Here is a 23829-nt window from a genome sequence, read left to right as displayed (position 1 = left end):
TATTTTCTTCTGTATCCTCTTTTTCTTTTGCTGTACAGTAACCTCGTATGAAATTTGCATTTGATGATTAAGTCAGTAAGTGTTTAATAAACCAGGTGTTCTTTGTTAATCCCTCAGCTTCTTTCTTACTATTTTATACAGAAAGGACATTGATGAAGCATATCGTGTTTTAAAATACAGATGAATTTTCCCACGTCGGCTTCTATCCACCTTATATATATATATATATATATATATATATATATATATATATATATATATATACTTGTAAAAGAATAAATGGATATTTTCAAACAGAAATCCCAAACTTTAAGTGCCTTGTTTGTATACTATTAATAACCAGGTATTGTTGATTGTTACTTGATAATATTTCACGGTATATTTAGTCTCTTTTACGTCTTAATGTTTTACTCTCTGTACGTGTTTCTGTGTGTTCGTTTTTCATTATTTGATCCTTTTCAATCAGGTCATCAGTGCCCTGTATCGTCTGTGCACAACAATTCTACTTCGTTATCTTTCAAAGTTAATTATTCAGCGTCCCATCGATTTTGTTCTGATTGACAATCTCTCGCTTCATTGTCTTAACAAATCATAACAAAATAATGTATTTTTTTCTTCCGTTTATTTATTAAACTTTGGATTATTTATGTAGCATTTTCTCCTTTTTTCTATTATGTGTAAATTCTAATTATATTTTATTATGGATAAATATGTAAACTGAGGTAAATGTTACTTTTTGATATTAATCCATTTACTGCAAATATAAGTTGTGTGTAATTTATCCCTATGTGGTTTAGCCTAAACAATGTAAGATTATAGAAGATAGTCTTTGTTAGGATCACAATACTAGTTGTTCTGGTGTGTTATACCTCAGACACTTAGGATTCCAGTAAAACACAGAAAATTCGTTCCTCATATTTGATTCAAGAAGTTTGTTGTTTACGTTTATTCAAGAACTCTAAAGGTGAAAGTTTAAAGAGATTGATTTACCTCCTCTTACATTCTAAACTGTCTTCATGACCAGATGTCAATTCGTTGGACAGCGTAGATATAGATTCCTTGCACTTGGAAGCTCGCATGAGGATAACGAATGCGCTCAATTCCTCATGAGTTTATTATTTACTGACTGCTATCGATCTGTTTTGGCGAACTACTATCGTAACTCTAAAATCTCTTACTCATAAACTTTCAGAATTCATACAAAGACTTTGGAACAGAAGTCAAAACTCGTTACTGATAAGAAAACATTCCATCTAACAGTTGCAGAAGGCCGTTATAGTTCGTTCATGTTATCATTAAGAAGACTTACTTACGCCTGTTACCTCTCGTCGAGGAGCGTAGGCCACCCACCAGCACTCTCCATCGAAATGTGTCGTGGACCACTTTTTCCAATTGTTCCTAGTTGTTATTCATCCTTTTCGTGTCTGCTTCTGATTCACGACCCAGTGTGTTATTTGGCCTTTCTCTTTTCCGTTTCCCTTCAGGATTCTAAGTTGGCGCTTGCTTTCTGATGCAGTTTGTTGATTTCCGCAGTTTATTTCCTATTCACTTCCAACGTCTTTTCCTAATTTCCTCTTCAGTTCGAAGTTAATTTGCTCTCTCACACAGTAGGCTGTTGCTGATGGTATCTTGCGTAGACAATTGTCTATAAATACTTGCACTTTTTTATGATGGTGATGATGACGCTACTCAGGTACGTGGTAGTTTCCACCTCTTCCAGAGTCCCTCCATCAAGTGTTCGCCATGTTTCTTTCCAGGAACGTGCTTTTTTATGTGTATGTTTAGGCCTACTGATGCAGAGGTTGCTGCTACACTGGTTGTCTCGACCTGAATTTGTTCATGTGTATGGGGTAGGAGGGCTGGGTCATCTACGAAGTCCAAATCGTCTAGTTGATTCCGAACTGTCCATTGCATTCTATGCTTCCCCTCAGATTTCGAGGTCTTCATAATCCAGTCAACCACCAGAAGAAAGAGAAAAGATGAGAGTAAGCAGCCTTGTCTGACATCGATCCTCATTTGGGATGCGTCTGTCAGCTTTCCTCCATGCACGACTTTACAGTGTAGTTCATCGTATAAATTCCGTATGATGTTGATGATTTTCTCAGTTACATAATAGGGTCGAAGGAATTTCTGTGAGATTCTCTTATCCAGAACGTCAAACGCCGTCTCATAGTCAATGAAGTTGATGTACAGCGACGAATTCTACTCAACTGGTTGTTCGACGATGATCCGCAGTGTCTCAATTCGGTCTGTGCACGACCGATCCTTACGGAGTTCGTCCTTTTGATCTCAAAACCGAGCGTCTACTGCGTCTTTCATCAGGTTGAGCAACACTCTATTGAAAAACTTTCTTGTTACTGACAAGAGTGTGATGCCTTTGTAATTCTCACATTTGCTCAGATCTCCTTTCTGTGGTATCTTGATGAGCTATCCTTCTCTCCAGTCCGTTGGCACTTGTCCCTCTTCCCAAATCTTCTTGAATAGAAAGTGAAGCATGTTTGCTGTTAATTCTACGTTTGACTTCAGTGCTTCAGCTGGTATATTGTCAGGTCCTGCTGCTTTTGCACTCTTGATTTGCCCTGATGGACATCCTGATTTCTTCGATCTTTGGTGGAGTGACGTCTATTGGAAGGTTTGTGTATGCTGCTTCGATGTCCGGTGGATTCAGTGGAGCTGGTCTATTCAAGAGTTCCTCAAAGTGTTCCACTCCTCTGTCCTTGGATCTCAGTGATTAGCCTGCCTTCTTTGTTCTTTACTGGTCTCTCTTGTTTACTGTATTTCCCTGTCAGTTTCTTCGTTGTCTCATATTTCCTCTCGCAGCTTTTTCCACTGTCATTGCTAGCTCTTCCACGTGTTTTTGCTTGTTTGCTTCGGTGTCTTTAGTTTTCGCTTTGACTTTCTCGTTCGAATGTTGTTAATTGCTGTCTTTTTCCTTCCTTGAATCGTGACCTGAGTTTCCATAGAGATCCATGCCTTATTATTATGCTTGTTGCTGCCCAGAACCTCCTGACACGTTGAAGTTAGTGTTTCTTTGTTCACCTTCTGATTGTTCTCCATCGTAGTTTCTTCTTTCAGTAAGGCTTGAAACTTATTGTTTAGAATTATCTTGAATTGGTTGAGTTTATCAGTATGTCTAAGTAAGGCTGTATTGGACCTTTCTGATGATGTTCGTACAGTTTTTCAATGCTTCTCTAGCCTCCGTTTCATCTTGGCCACAACCAGGTGGTGATCTGAAGTTGTGTCAGCTCCTTTCCTTGTTCTCACGTCTTCCACTAACCTGAATTTTTCAGTGGTGCAAAATATGATCGGTCTGGTTCTGTGTAGTGTGATCCGGTGAAACCCATGTAGCTTTGTGTATGCGTTTGTGTGAGAATATAGTGCCGTCTATAACCATTTTGTTGAATGCATATTCATTTGAAAATCTGTCATCATTCTCGTTTCTTTCTCCCAGTCCATGTCGTCCCATTATGTCTTCATACCCGGTGTTGTCTATTCCGACTCTGTCTTTTAAGTCTCCCATCAAGATGGTTAGGCTTCTTCTTGGGTACTTCGCTGCGATTGATTGCGGTCTTTCGTAAAACTGATCTTTATTGTCATCGTTGCTATCATTGGTTGTTGCATAACACTGGATAACATTCATTGTGGCTCCCTCCTTTGTTTTGAAAGATGCTTTGATGATTCCTGATCCATGAGATTCCTACCCAATACGTGCCTCGTTAGACAGCATCAGAGCAACTCCCTGAGTGTGTGAAGCAGTTTCTTGTTCGTAACCGGAGAACAACAGCATCTCTCCTGAATCTATCCTTTTCTGTCCAGCCCGGGTCCAATGGGTCTCGGCTTTCGAGAACCGTCAAGTTTTTTCTCCTCATCTCCGTAGCTATTTAACTGATTCTCCCACATTGTCCGAAGATTTCATGTACCTATTTAATTGTTGCTTTGGTTGTTAGAAGGGGCGTCGGCCTTGTGATTTCTGAAGAATCTCGAGTTTCACCATAGGGCATCATAATTCTTCTGAGTGAAAATCCTTCAACACAGAAAGCAGAGTTTAAATGTTTGAAATTGTTTATTCTGGTTAGTGTTTTTTAGCAAGGTTGTTTTCTACGGGATGGGGATGCTGACCCCATGTTCAAATCTCCTCCTTTACCCGGGCTTGGGACCGGCAGTAGCCCTAGAAAAGCTACAGGCCAAGTTACCATTAAGAAGTCTGTCTGAATTAATGGCATACCGGACGACTATCTTCAGTGTTTCATAAATTTCAAAATAATCCTTTAATCTATCTATTTTAAAATAAGGTTTACTTTATGTGTTTAGAAAACGTCAGTGTGTATGTTTTTTATTAGTTGTCCAAAGCATTGGTTGTCACCACTGTTCAGATTTTGTATCGAGAGTTCAAAAAAAAGCTGGTACGCGGAAGATTAACTACGTTTTGTTCAACTTCTGAATATATTTATTTCATAATTTCCTGTCAGGTACTTGTAAAACGTCTTATGTATTCCATGCCAACGATTCTCTTAATTTTAAAAATAAATAAGACATTTCCGTGGAAAAATATCACCTCCAAATTTGAATTAGCAATAGAAGATTTGTGTGTTAAAGGATTTATTTAGCTTCTGATACCTAGAAACACAGAGACAGTGTATATATTGTCATTCCGCAAAGTATTCAATAAAATGAAACGGGGGAGTATTTACATTAGGAGCTCCCAAAAGTGGAGGATTTTCGCAATAATAATTGGTCAAAAAACTGCCTTGGACCATCTATCCAAGCTACCATGCATGATTATATTCACATCTCATACTATTGTTATATACACTAAGTCAACTCTATCTTTTTCACATTACAATTGCTACATCTTTTACCCATTAATACACGCACATGTCTCAAATAAATCACCTTGACTGGAGTAACATGACATTGACTTGGCCGGGCCTGTTTTTGATTGATCGCACTAAAAGTTTTTTTGTACCTTGTTCCTTTGTACTATTTAGACTAGGGTTATTTTAATTTGTTTATTTATTCTCTGATGAAATAGCTTACACTGAGCCACTAAACATCAGAAAATTCAATTGGGGTATTACAAATATATTATTTTTATTGGTAAAAAACAATGTTTGGTACTGTTGTTCAACAATAAGATCCAATATTTTGGTCTACCAAAAATTGAATAGAGTTTAAAAGTATGATCATTTGCTTCAGATCAAACTGATTTTCTTGTTTTAAGTAATCATACGTAAATAACAGGGATTTTATTGAAAGTACTTAAACACCGATTGGGTAACAATCATAAGGCTATAAAGTTCTCCAAGAAACACCAGTAAAATATATTGTAAATAAATTAACTTTTCTATCTCTCCCACATTGGTTTTCTCCCATTGACATGCAGTATATGCATCACTGAATTCATAAGTTTTTTTTCCATTGTTACCACTTATATTGTTCCAATAACTCGATAGACTTTAGAAACAAAAAAATAAATATGACTAATTATTGTAGCACTCTCTACTTTTTTTTCGTATTTCCTGAAAACGTTCGCTTGGAAAATATAAGCAAACTGATTTCTGTCAACACAGTTTAACTAATAATAAACATGTTTCTCTTCCCAGATTTACAGGACAATTTCAGTTAACCATTCGTGTATAACTGAAGTCAATTATATGAATAGGGGAGAAATACTTGTCCCTCGAAGTTGATGTTTCATGATATTAAGTGTTTTGTTCAATCTTTTTCTACAGGAAAAAAAAAATTCCCGTTGTTATTAACACCTTCAGACTACTGTCAATAATAATAGTAGTACTGTTAATTACAAAGGCATTAGTAATAAACTTGATGGAAATGCTAAAACAATAGGATAAACGGATATAATAAATATCTTTTTAAATTAGAGTAAAAATTCCATGAAAGTTGGCTTGCTTTAATATTTCCCAGTTTACACTTCACTTATTTGTTTTCTAATATTGGCATGCTATTTTGAAACTAAGCTATCAACATGGTGTGCTCATTAAATATTTTTAACATAAAACAAGCGATTGAGTTAATCTAGTTTTTTTGTATGAACCGAGAGAAGAATATTTATATACTATGGATGGTAATTAACTTAGTTATTAGACAAGAATTGTTTATCATAAAGGTATAGTTAAACGATTAAAACAATAAATCAGGAGTCCTAACCTGTAAATTCGAACGGTATCGTAAACGATTCAGTGCAGAAAATTCGGCAGCACTGTTTGTTTTATATTTATCAGAGACTCCTTTTAGGATTTATAGGTTTCCAAATGATTAGTAGTTTGTTTAATTATCAAATCGTTTAACAGGTGTCATATGCGTCCCCATATTGATAGGATAGTTTGAAATATTCCGAAATCATTTACGGACTATCACTTAATATTCAGAAAAAGACTTTCTGAAGCTGTAAATGAGTAGTGTTAATACACGATTCTGAATTGGAAAACTAAACACTTTCAACTCATCTTTAACTCTATTTAAATGACATGATGACATTGTTTCTCTTGAAAAAATCGTTTACTTTCCTCTTTCCAGATGAACGCGGCCACGAAATCACATTATGTAACATACATAGTAAGAATACACTATGTGATATCTATGCTGATGACTTCTCACAATTAAATTTGGATAGTATTTGTTTTTAATTACTAGTACTCTCAAGTCCATTTTTATCTCGCTTAAAGTAAACGGATTTATTATTGTAGGAATTGTTTGTAAACTTAAAAGTCAAAGGAAGTATGTAAGAAGCTTTGATTTATTAAAACCCACATATGATCCTTACGAATGATAGTAAGCTTCCTTGCCGAGATCCATGAAACAAAGTTTCGCTATAAATTAGGAATATTTTGACTTTCAGACCGTTTCTATCTTACTTTTTCCCCCTAGTTCTTTACCACTATTTGTATCAAATGTATTTCTTTGACTCTGCTTCCTTTTATTTTCTTTTTGTGCTTACATGAAAAGTTACAAGCTGCTTCTGTTTAGTTTACATCTGCGTAATGTTTTATTGTCAGGGTTGTTTTAAATCTCTTCAAAGTATATTTCTCGTAGTTCCTGAAAGAAAATATACTTTGATATTCGGGACATTCGAAAACTATTATAATTCTTCTTAAAATACGTAGTTTCGACAATATGTTTCGTAATATGGGTGAGTAGTTTGTTGTATTACTATCACTTGGACAAAAAAACTGGTCCGTGGGCTTTAAATATTATTTTGTTATCCATGTAATATTCAATTCGAACTTTATATTCTCAATATCTCCAACAACATGTATTTTGTATTCTTATTTCATATTTAACATACTTCTATCGAATTCATTTAAAGGATACTCAACTAAACTAATCAAATACACATATGGTGTCTCATATCTATTCTAACTAGACTGAATTTAACGGGAGCTTAAAAATGAGGTATTTGTAGTTCTTTCTAACAAATTTAAAAGGGACCTATTACTGTCATTACAAACTGACTGACATACGAAAAGTTATCGAGAACTTGCATCCTTGGCTCCTATTCTAAATCCTATCAAAGCCGGAATAACTACATCACAAATATGTTAGCACTAACCTACTAGATTGACGTACAATCTATTTGCGTTCTGTATATATATATATATATATATATATATATATATATATATATATATATATATATATGATCAGTCGTTTGTGAGCAAACTATGGAGATGGACCCTAATTCAATGTTGAACAACCCTTGCTTCGAATTAAATTTTTGATTCTCAGTAATATTTTCACTGAGAGTATGTCCTCCTAATCACGTTAGAATTCGTGATTGTTTAATAATCACCATTTTTAATTATAAGAGCTTTATAAACCATTTGTCTACATACTTACAACGGGAAAACTAATCTTGGATACTCTCTCTCTCTACCTTTGCAAAATATTGTTAATTCAGGTGGTGTAATTCATGTAATTTACAGGAAAGACTGTTCTACGGTGAAACTGAATCGTTATGGTTTCTTGGTAAGATGCACGGAATCGATCATAAATTTTACCTGTAATAAATATAATCACTGAAGTATTGAACGAGACACATATGGGCATATATAAGATAAGTAGCAGTTTAGTACATGTCTTCCCAGTAGTAATGTTTATTTAACTCGGCTTTCCAAAAAAGAAACAAGTGAAACACATCTAAAGGAGATAACAAATAGCTTTATTACTGTGTACGTGAATTTGAAGAATACAATAAATCTTCATTTATATATATAAATATGAGGTAAAATGTTAGCGTAATACAATATCGTAAAAGTTTGTATATGCTTGTGTATGTTTACATAGTCTCTACATGCCATAATTAATTATGATGAAAACAGATGAAGATCACTTGTGCTGCCTCCTAAATTCACTATTTTAACCTTCTACAAATGTAATAAATTAATTTCAAACTCTGAACGATTTATTTTCGATTAAATGACGAGCCAAAATTGATTTAATCAGCAATGGATCTGGTACAGTTTGAGGAAAATAATTTACATAATTATGCTTATTATTGGGGGTACTCATGAAATTTGAATAATCAGGACTACATTCATCTGCTGACATATGTTTGTTGTCATGTTTACTACGATTTGTATCATTTTTTGTAGTACCGCGTGTATTTAAATCTAGCAAGTGTTCTATACTTAGCACATGATTTGATGAGTCATTCTTATCGGGTGTTTTGTTCAATGTTGAGTCCATATCTGTAGAGTTATTGTTTAAACATGACGTAATGTTCTTTTTATTATTAAGAACATGTCGATTCCATTTCATTTTGTCGAAACTAGAATTTATATTTCGGAAATTATCATTAACACAAGTAGTTTCATTCAGTTTTTTAGTTCCCAAACAATTGGAATTTATACCTGACATGTTTAACATTCCTGAAAGAAATGTTGCAAATGCATTATAATAATGACGATAATCAAATTCTTCCCATTTTGAATAACCTGGTTGTACATTAGTTTTACCTTCATTTATGTTCAATTTTGTTGGGTTTAACTCAGAAGTCATATTTGAATATAAAAATGATGATAATAATGAAGAGGATGAGTCATTTGACTGGCAAAGTCTATCACATGATGCACTATTTTGTGGTACGCTCCGAAGACAGTCTAAGTGATTTTGTGCAGTATCTGTTTGAGAGTTATTGCTAATATTGTTACCACCAGATGTATCTAAATAATTAATTCGAATAGGAGTAACAGTGCCATGCGCTTCCTGTAGTTGAAAAGGAGTCTTCACTGAATTTATACTATGTCTGGCAGCTTCTAAGTTCAACATAGACGGATATGCGGTAGTAGTGTAATTAACATCTTGTTGATGTTTATCGCGGATAAAATTTGAACTAATTCGACTGTCAATATTATTGCAATGCAATAATGTCGAGAATAACGAGACAGGTGAAAAGGTCTCCAAGGCGTGTGGAATGTAAGTGTTCTTCATTTGTGTACTAGGATTCATTGGATTCGTAATCTTACTTCTTTCTGTATTACCAACATTTTGGGGGATAGTCGTTGCGAAACCAGGAGTATTTATTGCAATATTGGTCAATAAATCTGTATTATTTGAAGTAGTTGTTGCATTAAATGTCATTTTATCCAAATATGCTTGCCTTGCCAATAATTTTGCATAAGCCTCATTAATTGAAGATAGTAAATAAGTTGATTCATAAGGTGAAAATCCTATCCCACTTGTATCGCTAATTGAACTGAAAGATTTTATTGAGCTTTCAGTCGGAGATGACCTGTCATTTGTCTTTTGAGTCGATCGAGGAATTTTTAATGATTTGGTGGGATTATTTGTGATATTTACTGTCTCTGATGTAATAGGGGCCAACTCTTCCCGAATCAACATTGGTGGTGAAAATCGCGTCGATAGAATGCTGTGTTCTGGAAAGCAATAAAAATCTTAAACTTATGTGATTTTAGGTAAAAATAATAAGACTACTTAGAAGTAGTTTGAAACTGCTTACTCAAGTTATACACATTTCAAAAGATCAAATTGAATGGGTCGAAAACGACATAATTACTGATCGACATTAACTTTTCTTACCATGAGGGCAAACCATTCGAAAAACCAGCAGAAGCAAAGTGGATTTTGAAAATACAGTAAGGTAGTTGAAAGTTATCAGATGTCAGGAGCTTGATTTGTGTATTCAAAAGGAGACAGTTGTCAGTCTTCCTCTGCCCCGATAACATAATTATTTAATCGTTGCATCATAAAATCTCGTTTAACTCTTTATGTTAACCGATTACATTATCAGGCCTTTTTCAAACTCTCTTTAAATTAATAATTTTACTTTATGAGTATAAAGGTTTTGAGGAGAACGTCAAATTTTCATGGTTTATATCATACATTGATATTAGTTGGAAAACCTTTAAAAACCAGAAAGCTCTGACCAGCTGTTTCGTTCAAGAATTAGACTTCTCAAAATTAAACATCCACGAACCAACCACAGATCAACTCCGAGGTCTTAGGTTTTACGGCGAGATCTTAACCTTTAGAATAATGATCCGGCATTCAGTGGTATACATGCTTAACTTCAATCAATTCGCGAGACTACGAGACTATGTTCCATTCTCTTTTGGGAACACCTGTCTCGCAGTCGAAGTGGTTGAACTTCACTAGTCTTGGTTTTTCATCAGAACTCCTGAGGTCACATCTTGAAGTTAGTTGCTACTGAGTACGCGTTTATTGTCAGTATAAGGCACCCGTGGAGATTGTTGAGTGTCCGCTTAGTGGTCTTGAGGTTAAGCGCTCAATACCAGACAAAGGCTATAAGTTTGACTCTCACTGTAGTCGTGCATGCCCGGTCCTATCCTAGGGCAAGACGGCTTTCCAGTGCTTTCTGGTCTCCAGTAGTTGCTTAAGATTAATCGGTAATGCAAACTATAAATATTTTATTTTGATTAACTAAGCTTTACCCAGTTTATTCTTACTTACTATTAGCGTTTGTCCGTTACGTAACCACTTATTTTTGGCTCATTCAGTCTTTCTTTACGGTTCATTTTGTGGATTCTTCGTCAACATACTATATATCTTCAGTATTTTTGTTTAGTTCCCTGAATTTACTTACATCCTTGCTATGATACCCTAATATGTGATCACAACAACTAGTGTAAGGGATGGTTGGAAGAGAGTTAGGGGCGGCCAAACCACAACATGGCATCAGTCCTTGAAGTCACTAACTTCTGGTCTGAGCCATGTTGGCAGATGCAGACTACCTGGTTGGGGTCCGCGTGACTATCGTAACCAATGGTTGGAGACTCTAGGTGACATGGCTCAGAATCGATCACAATGGCGTAGGTGTATACACTCTTTATCTTCCCTTAAACCTTGAGATTAAAATTGCTTCATAACTTTTTTCCTTCCTATTCTATATCCTTATATACAACCTTTCTTTATATACTACCACCACTAAATTAATTACTTCTATGGATCTGGTGTTCATCTTGTTGTGCTAACGAGGTATTGCAACTTGGACCGATGCATATATGTGCCTGGTCCTACGTTGTAGCTGACTGACTGACTGACAACAAAAATCTAAACGCATTTATGTAAGAATTTTCAGCCAAATTTGTAAATGTGATTTTTAAATAATACAGATTGCAAATCGCTGACGAAATCCAATGAATTTATGTTGGTTTGCTTAAATCTTTGTTCTTGTTCCCTCTAAGATGATAGAGGAAACCATATGTTTGTAAGATAATTTACATGAAGAACATATTTTTAAACAAAAATGGACCAAAATGGTTAGCGAATCCTCACTAAAACAACCAAAGTTAAAAAACAGAGCCCCCACCTAATAAAATGAAGATTAGTGATTACTAATGGAAGTAGATCTTTCCATTCGTCTTGTACAACTACACATTGTTATGGAAAATTCTCAATATTATTTTTTATAATAGTGATCAAGAGATCAGACTATAATTTCCTACCCCAATCACAACAAAGAGCCTCTAATTTTAAAGTAATTCCAAAATTAGTGACAAAGTATCTTGTAATCATATTACTCTCTGTGAGTGGTATGAATGACATACAAACGAATGTTTTGTTTTTTGTATGTATCATCCACTACTTAGGGTAAGATAAACATGAATAACGTATTACAGTGATCCATTAGAAATATAAGTACTGTCTAATTGAAAAAGGCTCTATTTACAAAGATGGTCATAAATTTATATTCAATAAACCGACATCATACAAAACTAAAGGATGTAAATCCTAAAAACTTACTTTTAAATTTATCACTAAATCCATGAGAGTTTATCTCATGTGTTGCTCTTTTCATCTTGTTTCTTTGAAGATCTTCTGGAATTGGATAGTTGTTACGACTGGGAAAAGAACGATTAATAGTTGAATGTTCACAGAGATTTTGATGTCTTGATCCTAATCGTTTCATTTCCTTATAAATTCTGCCTGTTCTTACAGTAGCTAAACAAATAACAGTGATAATAATAACATTAATGCTAATAAGTGTGATATGTCAAAAATTAGGAGTTAATAACAAATATATGTTTACATTTAACACTTTTCTACTCATTATATTATTTATTTATTTATCGCTTTTGATTAGCATCGTTAATGTTATCCGCCGTACATGAGTACATCATGGAGATAACTACCGACTGATAAATATGAGAGAGGCGGTGCTAAAATTTATAACTCTACATCCTAATCAAACATTTATCATTTTAAACTCCATAAGAAGATTCGCTAATTCATACCTCCACACCAGCATGTATTCGTTTTTCAATGATGACTTTGTTTTATTTTTCTTTCTGCATGTAACTATACTTCATCTATAAATAGAATTGATTGCTTGTAACTCTGCCCTATAATATAACGAATATAATAGTGCACAATCTGTTTTGATTTGTGCTAGATGATTTGATCTTTGGAAATAAAAGTTTCTGTTCATCAACATTCCCACTAGTTTATAATCAGCTCTCTATCTCAGGAAATCCATTCGTTTCATCCCAATATTACAATAATTTATAATAGTTTTTTTAGGTTATTAAGTGGAAAATTGAATCACTTACTTATTTAATGCTACAGTTTTGAGGTAAACTCTTTAGTTGAATGGAACTATACCTCAGAAGATAATGAAACCTTCATGTTATACTTGTTTACTGAACTATAAACATATAGTAAATTACAGATGATGAACAAAAGTCAGTTACTATAATATGCATATTATACAGAAAAATGTAGAATGGATGACATCATTTCTTTGCAACCTTGTAAATTTATTCTGTTGGTTTAACCAATTGTAACATAAACCATGTGACGTTAATGTTAGAATATTTAAAACATACATTATGAGTAGTAAAGGTAATTGGAATTTGAGTATAAGTAATCGAAGTGAAGTTTCTTTCTAGAAGTGTGGTCATATAACCCAAGAGTAATACTAGGATTTAGATAGTTATGGTAAAAAGTTGAAAACTGACGGAAAGACAAAATTTAAAAGAAGATGCAAGAGGCTTTCATCTTTTTATAACAAAATTTTTAGCTTTTTCTATGATGTTTAATCACGTGAAAAGAAATAACTTACAACGTCAAAATTTTATGGTATGCAGTAGATTTGCTGGATAAGATCAAATGCATAAGGTAAAATACTTAAATAAAACGGCTACATATTTTCGATAATATTAAAATAATGATTGCTAGAGAATATGTAGCCTAGCTTAGATCGACTCATGAATGCAGCTGTTAGAATATGTGACCGAACAGGCATCTGAAAATAATTATTATTGACTAATCCGAAAACGGTAAATGTTCAACCTAATAAGTAAGTCAAAATCAAAATATATTTAGACGATACAGCTAATATGATACAGATCGGAGATCTTATGTGCTAGAAACAATGTTTTTATAGATTATACTGTAATAAGAAATATTTACACTCAGGAGCAAAAAGAGAACACAAATAATGTTTTCAGAATTAGGCTTATAAAACAGTTTATTGTTACTTCTACAAAAACAGGTATGGTTTATTAAAAAAACCGTCTGCATAACTGAGCATTTTACTTTAAACCTAACACAAATGATTTTGTAGAACGAGGTGCTTGAATCAAGAGGGAATAGTTTGTAGACGGAATTGAAGTTCATTAGTGTTAAGATTTTATGTATAAAGTAAAATTAAAGCCCACGAAGGAAGCAGTAGGGAATGAGCCAAGTCCAGTGATATCAAATACTCACATTCACAATTTTATTTACTTGCATTAGAAACAGATTTATTCATTTACTTCACCATGAAAAATTAAAGAAAGTGATTAAATACGTGTTTTACAAGAAAAATCTATGCTACAACTGAAAGTGATTCAACTTAATAATGATGATCATAATACCATAGAAGATTTCCATAGGTTTATCCAGTCAATGATTGTCAATGGGATTTAAATAGAAAAAGCAAACCTTTACTACATCACTGTAAACACACATTAGTAAATACTAATCTTTATTAAGTCATTAAAAAAGTTACCAACTATGGTAGTAAAATAGCTGATTGATAACGGTGAGAAAATAAAATTTGCCTATACTTATTCTATGGTTATGAATTTCTAGATTCAACCAGTAACTTTATAAATAAAAATATTATAACACAAAAGATCTCTTTATGCATTTACTTTCGACTGAATGCTTTGTGTAACTTGGCTACTACTTCCAATATCATACAATAAACAGTATACTAAAAAAGAGCAATGAAAATACCGTGAAAAATTTCGTGCCATCAAATGCTATGTCAAGTTGTGTAACTGATCGAGTTAAAAGACGTTTTTGGTAGTAGTAGTAGTAGTAGTAGTAGTAATAAAAAAAACTACTCAGAAACTAAAATATACCCAATAAAACCATAAAAATCAGTAATAGTCGTATGTTTACTAGGAACAAGGTTCGACATGAATTTCTCAAAGTTTTATCGAAAAGTTGTAACCTATGTAGTCAATCAAGTTAGATAAGAATTGTGCTATATTGCATAAAAAAACGTATTTATATTCCAAGAAAAATTGAATCCAATGATAGGAAAAGTGGTGTGTAAATAGTTTTATTTGCTATGGAACCTATTCCAAATTTCAAAAAAAAATAAATCCGTGGTTATTTGATAAACCTTTTTCCATTAACCGTTCTATTTTGTAAATTTTTTTTTTAAGTATTGGTATACCTTAGTTACTTATCCAAGAATCAAGTCACAAGACGACCGATGGACTTTTATCCCATCTTAATCCATTTATCTGTGTTTATTATGAATTAGTTACATTTAAATTTATATATTGATTCAGAAAAATTTGGTCGAGCCTCATGAACTCCATTTATGTATTAAATTATGAATTAACTTATCTGAGCCCAACCTCAGTGACAATAGTATATAAATTCACTAGAAATAATTGTGCCATTTTGAAGTCTGCTCTTACGATCAATGAATAAATTTGATTTATGTGACACAACTCGAAGTCTGTTTATTCTAGCAGTTAGAAAGTTTGGTAAGCAGTATTCCATAAGGTAAACCAGTTAAATGGTTAGCTTAACGACAACAACAAGATCAATATATTCTTGTCCTATTTTTGGTCTAAATCTCTCCTTACTTGGATATTATTATGAGTATTATTGTTATCGTTATTGTTACTATCATTATTATTATTATTATTATTACTAGTGGTTCAGTAGTCTTGTTAACCAATTTAGCTTTCGACATTTAATGCCATAGTTTTTAAATCCCTATTGTTTTAATCCTTGTCTGACTCTTATTAAAAAAATAAATATTGGTAACTAGACACTTACATTAGATGCTGTGGTATAGTAAATGTATTTGCATATTATCCCTCTTGAACAGTGAATGTACAATTATCCCATATTTTTTAAAAGTTATTCATTGTTAGTACTACCATTACTATTAAATATTTGCTCAAGTATCATGTATTTTCATTTCCATTATCCTTTCTATTTTATGTCTTCTCTTTAACTAACTGCTATCAGTTCACTAGACATAGAATAAGATGTGCTTCATCTATTTGAGTCTTATTGTATTTTACTGATGTGTATGTAAGCGCATATACATATAAACTCACATACGATTTGTTGCCGGGATGTATTGTTCACTAGGTTATAGTGTTTAATAATGATCTTTTTTTAATAATAAAGTAGTTGGAGGTAGTTGTCTTTTGATGATTGTTTTTATTTTACTGTTTTGTCTTTTTTTTGCTTAATAAAGTAATCGTTTAAAAGAGAAAGAAGCAACTGGAAATAACTTGTTTTTCCGGTCGGGTTTTCCATTCATTCCGTTGAACTTTAATAATGAAGTAATTACCTATGGTTTAGTGTGTGTGTGTATTGAGTATCTTTTCGTTATTTATATTTCTTTGTTTAGTTTTAATTTGTATTTGCATTCTTGTTACCATCATGCATCTGGATAATTATGTAGGATCTGCATTTTAATGTTATTCTTTTACTTGTCTCGATTGTTACTTTATGTTTTTCTTCTTGTCAAGTGGATCAGGCTTGTTGAATTTCACTGACTTTATTTCTTGACAAAGTAAATGCCAACTTGAGTGTATTTAGTTGCTATTGCTGTTATTGTGAAACTGTAAGTGATTATCAAGACTTTGTCGATCTACTTTATACAATCAAAAAGAGAAAGGTTGTTTATAGCCCATCTCTTTTGGTCGTCCAGATAAACACTTTTTTCAGTAAAGATGATTTTGAAATGAAGTTTAATATGTATAAAATAACGGTAACCTAAACCATTTGTAACAATTAAACAATGAGAATTCTCACATTATTAAATTATCGTGAATGCTCATCTGCCATGTGACTAACTTGATTATTAAAGTATACCTATGGGTTTTCAACTATTTAGCAATGAGAACTATGTAGATCTATTTATCTAGAAAATGAGAATTACTCTCACATAGTAAATATGCTTCATTATCGAGTACATAAATCCTGACAGAACTTCAGTGGTTCATCGAATAGACTATGGGTAAATATTTAAACACGACATGTCACATTAACGTAGATAACAATAAACTAGAAACAGAACTTTCCCTTCTAAGACAGTATCAGAACATTATGAGATACTAATTTCACTCTATATTAATTATTAGTTTATTAGAAAATAAAGTCGCGTTCAAAGATGCATATGATTACTACTTTCATTGTTTAGTGTAACAGACAATTAAATTGTAAGGAATCACCATTGTAATAGTAAAGATTTCATCAGACCTTGTACTTTAGACCATGAAAATTAATAATGTCAAGCTTTAGAAACTATTCTACAGAGCCTAACAATGAGAGATAATCAATCTTAAGTCTCTGTTGGGACATTTAAGTCAATCTCTAAAGAACCTATATGGTTAGTAGTAAGAGCATATTCACTACTGAATGTCCTAAATTGTTAAATTGCTAAGGCAGTAGCTCAATAATAAGAGACAATGAGTACTCAGGTGCGAAGTCAGTTAACTGAACTAGATATAAGGACTCAATATTGTCGTGATCTAAAACGTCCTGTAGGGTTTAGATTCTATATTCTATTGAATCATTAGTGGGCACTCTAGAACTCTTCAAAACTAGGATGTGAAAGCTATTCAGTACCCCATGGTTTCTGATATATCTTCAAATTGCTCTGATTTGTGATCAGAATTATTTTCAAATTATATTAAACCTCCACCTTCGTAACTATCAAAATATGTGATTAAGAGATAATTTACAACTATTGCTTGATACTTCGTTGTTGTTAACTGACATTTTATTAGTATGATCCTGCTAACCAGTTCTACTTGATAGCTATAAAAAAGCCTTTACTAATTGTGAGATGTATATATATATATATATATATATATATATATATATATATATATATATATAGTGCTTTATAATCATATTTCCTTTTCACAAATGTACTTTTCATATTCATTTAAAAATCATTCACAAAATAATTTAAAGTGCTTACCGAAAAGTATTCGCCTGTGTACAGATTTAATTGTTATCCCCGTAATAAAATTGCCCGTTAATTATGCATGTCTTAACCAGCTAACTAGGTAACTAAATGCACAAACCTGTGTGTACAATTTTGTGTATCTGAATGTATACAAAACAAAAATTCAAATGGGGAAATTAAAAAGAATATATCTCGACAATCAAACAATTTTCACAGCCATTAACACATACTAGAGTTTTATTTTTGTTGTTTCGATGATACGAATTTTTAAAGAATAAAAAACGAAGATTTTAATTTTATTCTGTTCCCTCAGTCAGTTTGTTCCTTTTAGTTGTTATGCATCGTTACTATTACTATTTATACTTTATTTTGTTAAAATATCCAAAGACTAAATGGGATAATCTTCTAATATGAAAATGTAAACAAAGCCTATAAGTCACAAATAGATTTACAAAGTTATATGGAAAATATATGTCTACAGGAGGCTAGGAAAGATTGCATTATTTCCTTCCTTACCTCTTTATTGGTAGTACGTAACCTCATTTGTTATTTATTATCGAATCAATTTATAATGCAATCTATCCTAGCCTCCTGTAGATTTCAAAAGATTTTCTATTTATGTATTTATTTGAATGAAAATTTATTTACAAAAGTACCCGCTTTTTTTAAATTACTGTAACATGGTAATTTTAAATAAACATTTTAATCATTTCAGCTGATTACTATAATCTTTTGTTAGATAGTTTCCTACTTAAAATAGTAGAAATGAGTAGAAATAATTTTCAAAAAAATCCAGTGACTTAAAATGCTCTGCAATAAGTCAATTTGAAAAGGGACATTCTTATACAGAAGTGATTACGACTCTGTTTATCATCAAGTGTTTCAACATTTATTTATGACGTACATTCTTGACAGATAAATGAACAGTTTTTTTCAGGCTAAAGAGGAAACTTCATTGACAAAGAGAACAAATGTTTAAAAATTTGATCCTCTGTAAATAGTTGTATGATGATGTGTTTTTTTGAAGGATGACCCTCTTGAAGGATACTGTATTGTATTATTCTTAAATTTTTACGTAATAAAGGGGGGTGAATTTACAGTGAACATTACAACCAATTAGAATGCGAACTATCGCACTATCAAGGTACTTCTTTTTGTATTTAATTGTACTCGCCGCGTTACTAAATAAGAAAACTGTGGGTTACGTTTTAACTAGCATGTTTTATGGTTTCTTTACTGCAGACGAATGCATCCTAGACATACTCATAGAATAATGATAAAACCCAATGACTAAATAAAGTTATTAACTGTTAAAATTCCTTCCCTGACCAGTTATCACATAGTTTACAGTAACCAAATATAGAATGCATAACGTTTCTTGTTATTATTTTGCAGCCTACACATTTACTAAACAATATTTTGCTTATAAATTTAATTATCTTTATATATACTTATTAATAGTTAGAGTAACCCCACTAATTTTTCACCCTCTATATTCATTTGTAATTAAGTGTATCCCTTAGATTGACTATTAAATAAATGAATACCTCATTTGAATTATTTAAAGGGTACAAGTTTCTTTTCAACTTCCCATTTTTAACACAATCCAATATTATTGTATCCAACTTATTCACTACTTCTAAGAAGTTAATACAGTATATATTTATTGAAAAGACTCAGTTAATGATTGCCACACTAAAATATCTTATCCAATGCCTTTCAATATATATTTATGACATAATGATACATAGACTAGTAACGAAATATTTGTCAAATGTTAAATAAATTCCAAAAACCAACCTATTTCCAACCTTAAATAGTTTTTTTCTTTTTTCTAAGATATTTACTCTTCAACAAACTGGGATCATTCACAACACACAAAAGAAACTAAATTTAATAAATCAGTAAATAAATATAAAAAAAAGTAAAAGGGAATAGGACAATAGAATCAAGGAATTTTCTATTCATCATTATCGTTCTTATTGTAATAATCAATTTTATGTTCTTTTCCTTTTTTCCGAAATTATTACCATTCGTTTTTGACAGTACGAAATTTTATTAATAATTTTTACTGGAATTTATGATATTTTATGTAGAAAAGGGATTAACAACAACACTATACAAATTCTACCCAACTGATATTATCTTGTCTGTCTTTTTTCAATTGTACTACTACTACTACTACTACTACTAATGCTACCATTCATACACGTGTCTGTATGTTAGTGAGTGCGGATGCGCCCACATCTACACATAACAGTTTGTCACTACGATAATAAAAATTATCACCTGTTAACCAACTAGAAGAGGTGCAATAAAAAAGTGTTAATAGTTAAGATAAGTAGAAATAAAACAGATTTCAAGTTGATTTGTGTTTAAAATAGTGTTTCATTAGTCACTTCACAAATAAAACATTTCTTCTCAAATCAAACTGTGTGTTACTTTAATTCATTATATCATTGAGTTCCAGTAAAAGTTTGGAAACGCAATTAGCAACACGATTTGAAAAGAAAGTGGTTGGATTAGTTACGGGAATAGAAGTGAGTTGTAAAACTTAAAAATTATCCACTAGAATGTGCAAGAATATAATGTAGATTTTCCAACTGAATTATGGTTATTTTAAGTTTGAAAATGAAAGCTGCTAATTTTATATATGATTTACAACAGTATCAGCAGTCACCTGTGTCTGATTGTGGTATATTTACTAATTATAAAATATTCATCTGTAAAGAAAACATTGTAAAATAATCCACTAAGTACTTGATTAGCTTTTCTTTCTCCCTCAACTATCAAACAATTTCTTGAAGTAACTATTAAAATAATCCTGTTCATAATTGGCTGAGGTAATTAAGACCATAGTGCTGGTACAAAAATGTCATATTCTCTGACAGTACTTTGCAATATTAGGAAGATTGTAATTTAACCTAAAATTATCTAAATTGCAGCTAAATAACTAGAAGGACTTGGAGGTTTAAGTCTCCAAGTTTGAAGGCTCATGATCAGCGCTCGTCCTGGACCCCAAATAGTATACTTTCTAAGAGATTAAATCCTCATTCAGAAAATAGTGTTATTAAACCACATATTTAAAACCCACTTCAATAACCTATTCTCAATTCTATTCTATTTAACGTCATATGCCACCAATCTACTATCAAAAGTTGAACTATAATTCCATTAAGGAAATTAATTTAACAATACAAATAGTTAAAAAGCTAATGACTGAACAATTAATTAATTGTCCATGTTTTTTTGGTACAAGTTATATCAATTTGAGGTGTATCAACAAAAAAAAACAAAGTCTAAAGAAAAAGTTTTCTGAAATAAAAGTCGATGGTCAAAATCTGTTCGATCCCTCAACGTATCATAATGATCTATGAATTTGTGTTCATTTCATTATTAAGCAAAAAATGTATTATTAAAAGGCTTAATGTATTTTTAGTCTGTACATAATTCACTACCATGATAAATTCATAAAACCCTTAATGAAGCATAATAGTATACGTATATTCTTCTTCTTCTTTACCCCACCCCACCCCCCAACAAATTAGTCTAGGCAAACATGCATTTACATACATACCTCTCTGTTACTCATAACCATCAAAGAACAAGTGGTTAACAAGACTAATCAAAATGTATAACACTAACACTACTTATATACATATATATGTATATGTATATATCATACATGTATTTGAATATTATTAGTAGAAAAGCAAACAAATAACTAAACATGAAGGTAATATTTTTTGACACGAGAAAAGTCTGTGCATAAACTGTCTATTCGAACAGCTGTTGAATAAATATCAAATTTTCAGCAAAATAAAAGAGAGAAAAAGGAATGATTTTACTTCGATATGAAATAGTAATTATTAATATTATTTTTGCTATGATTATCATTATGATTATTAAAAGGATTGCTATTAGTGGGGAATGATCACTGTGTCTATAAGTTTAATATTATCTTAGACTAGCGGACCAAGTGAATCTATTCCTACAGATATATACATATATATGTATATATATATACCAGACACTTAAATAAACAGTGACTGCATTTCTTTTTTATTATACATATGTATACTTTACCCAATGGTCTATAATCGAACATAATTTTCTGCCATATGCTGAGTATATCAAAGACCAAGAGAAACTATTAAAGAGAGAGAAAGAAAGAATGCAAAAACTGGAGAGAAACTGACAATCCTCTCGAGAATCTCGTTTTATTAGTTAGTTGCCTTCTGTCTCTTTCGGCTATTTTCTCCTCTATTATTTATTATCGTTTTGTATGATCAAATAAATACAACATCTAGAATTAAACACAAAAGACAAGAATCTTTAACTGCAGAATAGCTACTCAATTTTGCTTTTCCTGATGTTACTGACGATGATACTCTGAATGGGTCGAAATAACTATTGTTCATTTCGAGAAAAGTTAACGACAGACAAGACAAATGGATCATCTGTACTTGCCTTTTGATCCAGTACACATTTTGCACGGTAATGCGAATAGAATTTTTCTAATAAATCCGCTTTTTATATTCAAATAAATATATAGTGAATTTTTCCAGTTGTCTGGTTATTAAAATCAAACCAAGTCCAATAGACAACAATGTGAATTTAACTATTAAGTCATATATAGTTGAATTCATGAGTCAATTGAAGCTAGACCATCGTGGAAAACCTGGAAGCACTGGACGGCCGTTTCGTCCTTTTGTCATAGTCACATGTATTTGTTTTAATAAGAAACTTGAAATTCTAAGATTATAAATTATGCTCTACTTGATGTCATCAATGACAATAAAATAAGAAATATACAACTGAATGACTATCTAGCATGGCTCTCCAAATAGTAACATAAAAACTTGCATTCGTATTCATAACATTCTGAATACTAATTTTTTATTTAATACCTCAGTTTTCAGGGGTGCATAGAAGCCAAAGTGATCAAAAATAAATAAACATTAGTTTACGGATGCTCTGAAAGTATTCTTTCTTTGAGTCAGCTCTTTGTTACTTTTTTAAAACTGATTTGTTAACGTAGATAAAGAAAAGTTTACTGGGAATAAACAAGTTAGTGACTTTTAAAATGATAATACCCATTCATTTTCAGAATGATGAATAGGCTTATAATCATAGAAGGAATACTGCTTAAGCAAAATCTACCACGTCTCTCCAAAATCATCAAAGAATATTCGTCCGGACTTTTACATCAATATTTCTTTGAGAAAGTTAATGTGATGTAACCTTTCAGTTTCAAGCCAAAAACCTTGTTATTTGGAATGTTTATCAAGTTCAGTCATATGTGCTTATCTGAAAATCACAGTAACACTGGATAAAGAATTACTGATAATATTTGCCTAGTCCTTATACATACAAAAAACAAGTGCGAAATCAAGAGTATTATTCGTTTTTGTTCCACAAGTAATAACATTAAACACTAAGTAAATATTTCAATAACCAAAGCTTCTGTATTCGTATTAAATGCAATATATTGCCAACTAGTCTCCTTTCACTTAACCTAAAGAAAACTGTTAAACACAAGTCCAAATTAGTTTGTCTTATACTAACAATTAATAAAAGACCATCAGGTATTTCTGTATAAGTTTTACGCAAATGATTTTCACTAAATCTCCGGGACTCCTTGAAGACAGAAGTAAGAAAAAGACTCTGCTTCATGAGTCAACTGACTCGAGAGATAAAATAATAATAATAAAACGTTTAAATCTTAAATTCGCTTAGTATTGTTTGTTTGAATCTCCCCATTGATGTTTTAGGACTGCAACTGGTCAGTCTCTAATTGGCATATGTGCATACTGTGCGTATTGCCTCGATATAGCTTAAATCCACAAGCATGGTAAGCAAAGATGGATAGTGGTTAGCAGTGGAAT

General features: G+C 32.0%; 1 protein-coding gene across 1 annotated transcript in view; it reads right to left on the bottom strand.

Moving 5' to 3' along the window:
• Positions 1-8406: 8406 nt before the first annotated feature.
• Smp_174320 (putative lozenge) overlaps positions 8407-23829 on the bottom strand; it is a gene marked incomplete at both ends in the record, with an annotated part of 30316 nt that continues 14893 nt past the window's right edge. Inside the window, 2 exons of the mRNA XM_018788778.1 lie at positions 8407-9896; positions 12244-12441. Coding sequence (XP_018654287.1) covers positions 8407-9896; positions 12244-12441 — 1688 coding nt within the window. The remainder of the gene's footprint in view (positions 9897-12243; positions 12442-23829) is intronic.

This window comes from Schistosoma mansoni, chromosome W (assembly GCF_000237925.1).
Source record: "Schistosoma mansoni strain Puerto Rico chromosome W, complete genome".
Classification (NCBI taxonomy): domain Eukaryota; kingdom Metazoa; phylum Platyhelminthes; class Trematoda; order Strigeidida; family Schistosomatidae; genus Schistosoma; species Schistosoma mansoni.
Note: the sequence above shows the minus strand (reverse complement) of the source record. Positions and strands in the feature narration are given on the sequence as shown.